Source organism: Priapulus caudatus, unplaced genomic scaffold, assembly GCF_000485595.1.
Source record: "Priapulus caudatus unplaced genomic scaffold, Priapulus_caudatus-5.0.1 Scaffold2159, whole genome shotgun sequence".
Lineage (NCBI taxonomy): Eukaryota > Metazoa > Priapulida > Priapulimorpha > Priapulimorphida > Priapulidae > Priapulus > Priapulus caudatus.
The window spans coordinates 38,846-48,558 of record NW_014579220.1 but is presented as its reverse complement, the minus strand read 5'-3'; the positions used below and the strand labels follow the sequence as shown (position 1 = coordinate 48,558).

The 9,713-nt window shown below is 47.6% G+C and overlaps 1 protein-coding gene and 1 long non-coding RNA gene across 2 annotated transcripts; both read left to right on the top strand.

Moving 5' to 3' along the window:
• Positions 1-1,927: 1,927 nt before the first annotated feature.
• LOC106818310 lies at positions 1,928-4,981 on the top strand. The gene is made up of 4 exons (XR_001395189.1): positions 1,928-2,013; positions 3,621-3,652; positions 4,051-4,065; positions 4,917-4,981. It is a non-coding gene; the product is annotated as an uncharacterized LOC106818310 (long non-coding RNA).
• A 2,583-nt stretch (positions 4,982-7,564) lies between these two features.
• LOC106818309 (serine/arginine repetitive matrix protein 2-like) lies at positions 7,565-9,481 on the top strand. Its single transcript, XM_014823028.1, has 3 exons — positions 7,565-7,584; positions 7,741-8,574; positions 9,247-9,481. The coding sequence occupies exons 1-3, from the start codon at positions 7,565-7,567 to the stop codon at positions 9,479-9,481; spliced, it is 1,089 nt and encodes a 362-aa protein (XP_014678514.1).
• The last annotated feature ends 232 nt before the right edge of the window (positions 9,482-9,713 follow it).

The following is a 9,713-nucleotide window of genomic DNA, read 5'->3' as shown; positions in this document are numbered from 1 at the left end:
CACACACACACCTTCCCCTGACGTGACTAGGCTAATCATTCAAACAATGGTTGTGAAACTCAAGACCGTCTCTTTTAGAGCCAGCCTTCCCCCGAGCAATAAGTAAACGATATTACCCAACAGCAACAACAACCCCAGCATCAACAACAACAACAACAACAACCCCAGCAACAACAACAACAACAACAACAACAACAACAACAACAACCCCAGCAACAACAACAACCCCAGCAACAACAGCAACAACAACCCCAGCAACAACAGCAACAACAGCAACAACAACAACAACAACAACAACAACAACAACCCCAGCACCAACAGCAATAACAACAACAACACCAACAACAACANTAAATATATATATATTTATATAAATATATATATATTTATATGAATATATATATATATTTATATATTCCACTAGACTGAGAGGTGCCGATAGTCGAATGGCGGACATGGCACCTAACGGAACATGTTGTGCGTATGCGCGTGATGACGTCATGCCTGGTCCTCTGTCTCTCAGACCTCTTTTATAAAGATTCATACGCCCACAAAAACGAACTAATAATAATAAAAAAAAAAACATCAATCTCCTGCCCTAGAATAAAACATCAACCCCAACAGCAACAACAACAACAACAACCACAACAACAACAACAACAACAACAACAACAACCCCAGCAACAGCAACAACAACAACAACAACAACAACAACCCCGACAACAACAACAACAACAACAACAACGACGACAACAACAACAACAACAACACTAACATCAGCAACAACATCAACAACATCAGCAACAATACAGCGCAGTAATAAAGCTAGAGACGTAGTGTTCTGAACACGTGTATGACTTCTGATTTTTCGTTTTCTTACGCCTAGCTTGGAATGATCGCGTTCAGGTAGGAGATGTGATATACGTGCCGATTGATTTACGATCTATCGATCGATCTATCTATCGATCTCTGGGCGTGGTCGTCGACGAAAAACGCATCCGCGGCGGTGCTTCGGCTCGCCTCAATTGAATTAGCGCGGAGCGATCGATCGCGATTGAAGAAAATATTTGGCAGACGAGAAATCAACTCTCGGTTTATGCCGCGCTGTTACACGATGAGAATCAAGATGGCCGCTTACGTTCGCGCGCTCGCTGGTGTCGTGATGCATGAGTTTTTTCCTGTTTCTCTCTTACTTTCTACTTTCTTTCTCTCTCTCTCTGTCTGTTTCTTTCTTTCATTTTCTCGCTCTCTCTCTCTCTGGCTGCCTCTCTCTCTCTCTCTCTCTCTCTCTCTCTCTCTCTCTCTCTCTCTCTGGCTGTCTTTCTGCTTCTCTCTGTCTCTGGCTCTCTCCCTCTCTCTCTTCCTAACAGGCGCGTCGTGTAACTGAATGCTAGCCACTCACATCTCGATAATGAATGTACTCCCTCTACTTACTCTATGAGTTATCGCGTTAAGATGGCCGCCTTCGCATACGACACGACGCTGGGAAGACCGCCGATGCCCAGCGACAGTATCGACCGCGAGCGCGCGCGCCAGTCTAAAAACCTGCCTCCATCTCCTCCTCCTTCTTCGCCTCCTTCTTCTCAGCACCCTCCTCCTCCTCTTCCCCTTTCTTCTCCGTCTCGTCCTCTTCTTCTCCCTTCTCCACCTTTTCATACTCCTCCCCTTCTATACTTCCTCATCCTCATTCTCCTACTATACTCTTTCTCCTTCTTCTTCTTCTCCTTCTTCTTCTTCTTCTTCTTCTCCTCCTCCTTCTCCTCCTCCTCCTCCTCCTCCTCCTTCTCCTCCTGAACCCCTCACGTCGGCCGAGAGGATTATTCGCTTTTTCGATCTTTCCCCCCCCCCTCTGACCGCCGCGTTGTACCGGTAACCATGGTTACGTGATGCCGCTAAGCTGTGACGTCACCGCCTCCATTTCAGATGTCGTTCGGGAAGTGCTGGGAGTCACAGCGAGGAGGACGGACGGAGAGTCAAGCGAAAGAAAGCGAAGAAACCGCGTAAACGCAAAAGGTATTACGGCTTAGGGGACCGCCCCCCCCTTTACTCTCCCCCTCTCCCTTCCCCTAGAGTCACCAGCGCGCATGCGCAGCGGGGGAGACGTAAGCGCCATCTAGCGGGACCCAGATCACACTCTAGCTGACAGACTGACTGTGTTAAGTCGTTGCGACGTCTGGCTACAGTTCACGCTTATTAATGATTTTCATTTTTATGTGAAACGCAGCCGCATGTGAACCCGGGCGAAACGAATGGTTAGTATCTCGTAAATAGTACGTCTCGTGGGAAACGAATAAAAAACGTAGTCACGCGAATGAATGAATGACTGAATAACGAGCGAATGAGTGAACGAACGAACAAACGAACGAACGAACGAACGAACAAACGAACGAACGAACGAACGAACGAACGAACAAACGAACGAACGAACGAACGAACGAACGAACGAACGAATGAGTGAATAAGCATGCGAACGAGCGAAAGAACGAACGAACGTACAGACGACCGAACGAATGAATGAATGAATGAATGAACGAATGAATGGATGAATGAACGACCGAACGAGCGATTGAATGGATGAATGAACGAACGAACGAGCGATTGAATGGATGAATGAACGAACGAACGAGCGATTGAATGGATGAATGAACGAACGAACGAGCCAATGCATGAACTAATGACAAATGTTGAGAAACGATGGCTGGGAGACGAACGCGCCACATTTGTTTTGATGGTAAGAAGTCGATGTATGTGCCAAACATTTGCATGCATACCGCACACGTATATTATTATATATATATATTAGGTATTATACAGTTGGCGGCAAGTATGCTAACCTACTGTTATCACTGCAGGATACAATTAATTGGTGTGTTACTACGCGTATTAAGCCTACTGTAATTATTTTGTGGGAATTATTATTTCGTGTGCTTCGTCCGTCCATCACTGTTTAGTTATAATGTAAGATCACCTTAGCTTCATGTTCCTTGCATATATATATATATATATACTATGATAGTGTTATAGTATATGATATATAGTAGTATATATATATATATATATACGTGTGTGTATATATATATATGTATATATAGTAATGCTATTTTTTATTGCTTCCGTCTGTTGCTGGCAAAATAATTAGAAATTGAGCTAATAATTAAGGAAAGTCGCTTGTGATAGCGATGATGACGTCACGATCATTAGCTCTCCATCGAAACTCAGGATTTAAAACCCCACAACTATTTTTCATAAAAAATCGCGAATCAAAATTACTATACGGACACATACCGAATAAGTCCGGGACAAGCGCACGACATGTTATCACGGAATATATCGGATATATATATATACGGAATTCACCTAGGAATTTCACTCGCTTGCGTCTGCCCTGACTCGGTTTAGCATCAGTCTTAGGTAGTTGACCTCAGTCGAATGGGGTTAAAGGTCAAAGGTCGTGCGCTTGTCGCCGGTCCGTTCGGTGTGTGGACATAGGCTGGGAGGGAGGCGGTGATTGGTTGGTTGGTTGGGGGCGAGATTTCGCTGACGTATACGAAACTAGAATGTGTGCCTAAACTTATTTCTAATTCTGCCCGCTACGCATTCGTTTTATACGAACGGAATAGGGGAAAACCTATCTGATATGCTGATGCAAGAGGTAACTATTATTAGTCGATGTAAAATAATGTCTGTAAAATAATATAATATAATATTTATTATATATAATTATATGAACAGCTAAAGGTGTATACGCGCCCCCCTTTTTTTAAGAATTTGTGTGTGTTTTTCTGTCGTTTGAGTAACGGTCCGTGTGCCGTAACGAAAGGCAAAGAAGCGAGTGTTTTCTGCGCATGCGTGCGCGCGCGATGATCAACGCGCATGCGCGCGCGTTTCTTAGTTGCTTGCCTTTCTGTTACACTAGCGAATATTCGTTTTATTGTTTTTTTATTATTGGTTTTTGTTTGTGTGAGAGCGCGAGGCGAGATGTTCTGTGTGTGCGAAAGCAAAAAAAAACATTAACAATGACGAATCCATCTTTTTCGTTTGCGTCACAAGTTAAAATACGGGAAGGTAAGAAACAAGAGCGCATACTTACGCCGCTCTGCTTATACATAAGATATTATCATCGGTTTCTGTCTCTGTCGTGTTTGTGTCTATATATCTGTCCATGGCTGCCTATACTATGTATATTATATAAGTATATATATATAGATATATACATCGTTACCCGTACAAACACGTAGACGTTGTTTTCTGGTTTTTTAGTCAGGTATGGTCTCTCTCTCTATCCTCCTCTCTCTTCCTCTCTCTCTCTCTCCTCTCTTTCTCCTGATATTTCTCCTGATTTCTCGTTCTAAGCTGTCGATAAAGGACACTCTCTCTCACCTTTAGGATGTGGGTATCAGGATATCCCTTTAAGCCGGTAGATTTGTACACATGTCACTACTACCCTTGGTATGGTATGGTTACAGAGCAAGCTTCTTTCTCCTTTCTCGTGTCGGCTCTCTCTGGCATCTCTCTTCTCACCTCTCTTCTTCTCTCTCTATCTCTCTCTCTCTCTTCCGAGTCTCTCTCTTCAATGTCTTCTCTCTCAATCTGCTCTTCTCATCTCTCTTCTCAATGCTCCTCTCAATCTCTCTCATTCTCTCCTCTCTCTCTCTACTCTCCTCTCCTGCGCTCTCTCCTCTCTCTCTCTATCTTCTCTATCTCTCGTGTGATCGTTTAGGTCTTGATTATCATGGTGTCGATAATGATGACGCTAATTAATTAACGTAGTTGTGACTATATATATATATATATATATTTATATATATATGTATATATATATGTATATATATCATTATATATGATATATATGTATTACTCCTGTCCTCGCCTCATCACAGCATGCGCTACAGTCTGCTCTCTTGTTTTCTCACCAGGTCGCCATCCCAAGACTCTCCGAAGAAAAGAAGAGGAGAAGTGAGTCGTGTGTGAAGGGCGGTAAAAAGGTGAGTGTGATAGCCGATAGAAACAATATAGATATTAGTGCATATATTATATATAAGTATATAGCAAATTATAGTAGACAAGCTATATAGACTGCAAATACTATATGATATATACATATATAGAGTTATATATAGACTATATATATTATATAGATTATAACAATATAGTAGACAAGTATATAGTGCAATATATATATATATATATATATAGTATATATATATATATATATATATATATATATACAATAGATAGATAGAATACTAGGTCGTCTATAGTATTTCTATTGTATAACGGTATCATTGTATTATGGTATTCACTGGGGTTGGGTAAGGTGGGGTGGTGCAGAGATGATGTGGGGCTGATGTACATAACACAAGGTGAAAACGTTGCGGCACTTGCGTAACTAAGCAAACGTTTCTGAACGCCCCTCAATCGCTACGCTACCTCTCAATTACTTCGCGGTGGGGAGAATAAAATTAACATCGCACGAAATATAACGTAAAACAAGGAGAAACACAAACCTAAATACATCTATCGCTGAGGAAAAAAGCTCAAAACAAAGATGGGCGCGTGATGTGATGTCAGAATGAAATCGTTCCACGTCTCATCAACGGTCATCGACGTCATCCAGTTTCTCTCCCGTGTTTCGATCGCAGCAGCGAATATCAAAGAGCGTCAAGACTTCTTCGGGCGGCAAGACGAGACGCGGCCGCTCCGAGAAAGAGAAGAAGAAAGAGAAGAAAGGAAGCAGATCGAAGGAGAACGACACGGCGCCGGACTGCGAAAAGGTGAGAGTGCGCGGCGACGACATGACGCTGTCATGCTACTGAATAAATAGAAGCCCCCTCTGATATAATTAATTAGATATCCCACTGCTATAAATAGAACCACCGCCGCTTTTCCGTCCGCATGCCGACGTCAGTATGACATACGTATGACGTCAGTATGACGGTCAAGTATGACGTTCTGTATGGCGACAGTATGACGTACGATTGTTGTCAGTGAATGATGTACAATATGCAGCGTCGGCAAACGGTCCATGACGAGTGTTAGAAATGCGCAGAGTTAAACACATTTCTCTCTCTCTGGTGTCTCCTCTCTCTCGCCTCTCTCTCTCTCTCTCTCTCTCTCTCTCTCATTTCTCTCTTTCTCTTTCTTTCTCTCTCTTCTCTCTCTCTCGCTGTTCTCTCTCTTTCTCTCTCTCTCTCGCTCTCTTTTCTCTCTCTCTCTCGTGCTCCTCTCTCATGTCTCTCTCTCTCTCCTCTCTCCTCCTCTCTCTCTCTCTTCTCTCTCGTTCTCTCTCTCTTTCTCTCTCTCTCTCTCTCTTTCTCCTCTCTCTCGCTGTCTCTCTTACTCTGCTCTTTACTTTCTTGCTGACCGGCGTAGGAAAAGAGGAAAGAGAAGAGAGCCAGGAGAACGTAATGCAACGGACAAAAGACACACTTGTTGCCCTTACACACGAAGACAGGCCGCCGAATAAGAAGAGGGTATTCTTTCTCCGCGGTCGCCATGACACCCAGCGTGTGATGAATAGGTTAACATTGTCAGGAATTCATATCCTATATGACACACACACACGCACACACACACACGCACGACACACACACAACAGCCAGCCACACGACAGCACACGACCACGAACACACACACACACACCACACACACACCACACACACCAGCACACGCACACACACACACACACACGCACACACACACAGCAGCAGCACACAGCACAGCTACCAGCACACACAGACCACACACACCGCACACACACACACACACCACACACACACAGCAGCCACGCACAACACATCACACACCAGCACACACACAGCACACACACACACACACACACGCCACACACACACACACACACACGACATCACACACACACACACACGCACACACACACACACACACACACACAGACACACACACACACGCACGCACGCACGCACGCACGCACGCACGCACGCCCGCACGCACGCACGCACGCACCATGCACACACACACACACACTCGCACAAACTTGTATCTACATAGACTAGTCATAACTATATCCAAATCCATAAACCTGTACGCGTAAAATTATTTTAGGTGTTGCACGTAAAATGTCATATCAGAATCTTACCTGTAATGCTGCATCTGTGTTATACATTCAGTATATATATAACATTTAGTATATATATATGGCATAGTATATATATAGTATTTAGTATGTATACATATCGTATGTTGTATGTATAGTGTCGCACTCTCAGGCATTCTGCAGTCCTCGTAACACTGTCTTCTCTTCGTCCACCAGGCGTCGCCACCGCTCGACTCTCCCGTCATGAGGTTCGGGCGCGCCTCTTCCTCCCGCTCGCCTTCCCCGCGCGCCGAAAGCACGGCCGCGCGTGAAAGCACCGTCGTCGCGAACGTCGGCGGGGCGTCGGCGGCGGCGGCCGCGGACAATCCGTCGCGCGACGACGGCGACCGACGCGCGACGTCGCGTTCGAGCAGCGCCACCTCGCGGGCGAGCAGCCGTCGCTCGAGCGTGTCGCGGTCGCGGTCGCGGTCGCGGTCGCGGTCAAGGTCAATGTCGCGGTCAAGGTCGAGGTCGGGGTCGCGGCGACCGGGCGGCGCGTCGAGTCGGTCGTGGAGCCGGGAGGAAGGCGGCGGCGCGGTGAGAAAGCCCGCAGACACGGACAGCGACGACGACGACGACGACGACGGCGGCGCGTCGTCGACGAGATCTCGCGAGATCGCGCGCAGGAACGGCCGCAGCTCGAGCCGCTCGGCGTCGTCGCCGCGTCGCGCCTCCAGCCGCAGCTCGTCGCGCGGCTCCCCCTGGCGGCCGCCGAACGAACTAACCGCCGCCGCGTCGTCGTCGCTAGGCAACGGCGTCGCCGGGCGACCGAACGGCTGGGCGGCGGCGTCTGCCGGCTCGAGCGCCGAGCGGGGAAGCCGGGACGGCGGGAGAGGAGACGCTCGGTCGCCGCCGACTCCCGCCGTCAGGGTGGCGTCGCCGTCGAGGTCACGATCAAGGTCGCCGACTCTGCCCGCCCGCTCAAAATCGCGGTCGCCGCCGGGGGTCGCCGGCAGGGGGCAGTGCGGTCGCGGCGGGAAGCGGAGGCGGAAGAGGAGGGGCGGGCGCGCGCGGCGGCGGCGCGGGAAGAACAGGGTCCGGCGGAAGCGGCGGGCACGCGCCGGGAGGAAGGGCGCGAAGGGGAAGCAGCCGGGAAACAACAACAACAACAACAACAACAACAACAACAACAACAACAACAACAACAACAACAACTGCCGCAGCCGCAGCAGAAGTCGTTCCCGCTCCCGCAGCCGCAGCCACAGCAGCCGGGGTCGCAGTAAAACCCGAAGCAAGACTCGCAGCAGCAGCGGCGGCAGCAGCAGCCGCTCCCGTCGTGCCCCGCTCAGCCGCAGCCGATCTCGCAGCTCGGCGGGGTCAAGGTCGAAGAGCCGCACACGGTCAAGGTCGGGCAGTCGCTCGCCGAGTCGCTCCCGCTCGAGGTCGCGCCGGAAGTCGAGGTCACGGTCAAGGACGCGGACAAGGTCACGGTCCCGCACGCGCTCGTTCAGCCGATCGAGGTGATTACCTATTACTAATAATCAATCAGTTAGTGATTAGGTTTCATTAGTAATTATTTATATAATTAGTTAACATAATTGATTAATATAATTAATAATATCTTAATGATGAGCAGTTAAGTTTGATGTCAAGACCCCATAAACTATTAATACAATTAAAATTACAATACAATAAGTGCGCGTGTGTGTGTGTGTATGTGTGTGTGAGAGAGCGAGAGAGAGAGAGAGAGAGAGAGAGAGAGAGAGAGAGAGGGAGAAGGTGAGCGAGAAGGCGAGAGAAGTAACTATATTAGAAGGAATTTGTGCATCCGTGTATGTGTGTGTGCCGTTTGTGCCGTACGTGCGTTTGTCTGCGCGTGTGACTGCGCATGCGCGTGCAGATCTCCGTTTGCATTCCTCCCTCCCCCGTCCCTCCCTTATTTCTCTCCTCTTTCCTTCCTCCTCCCCTCTCACTCCCTNTATATATATATATATATATATATATATATATATATATATATATGGTATATATGGTATATATGGTATATATGGTATATATGGTATATATGGTATATATGGTATATATGGTATATATGGTATATATGGTATATATAAATACTATATATTGTATAATGTTATATAGTTTATGAGCTGTTGATTTCGGAACACTGACGTCATCGTGTCACCGCGCAGGTCACGCAGCAAGAGCCGGCGGAAGTCGTGGTCGGGCTCACGCTCCCGCTCGCGGTCAAGGTCAAGATCAAGGTCACGCTCTACGTCACGCTCGCGCTCACGCTCCAAGCCTCGCTCGCGCACGCGCTCCCGGAGTCAGAGTTCGTCTGCGGCGGGTAGGGTGGCGGGAAAGAAGCGCAGGCTGAGGAAGCGCGTGTCGCCATCCTTCAAGTCCCGCCGGCGCATCACGAGGTAACGTATATGTGCATGCGCGGCGGCGGCGGCGGCCATGTTGTTTTTTGCTGTGATACGTTGAGTTTGTCTGTAGTTGTTGATTTAGGTAGCAACAGGTTCGAAGATGGAGTGTGTTTGAGTGAGTTAGAGAGAAAGAGAGAGAAGAGAGCGAGCGCGCGAGAGAGAGAAGGAAGAGAGAGAGAGAGAAGAGAGAGAGAGAGAGAGAGAGAGAGAGAGAGAGAGAGAGAGAGAGA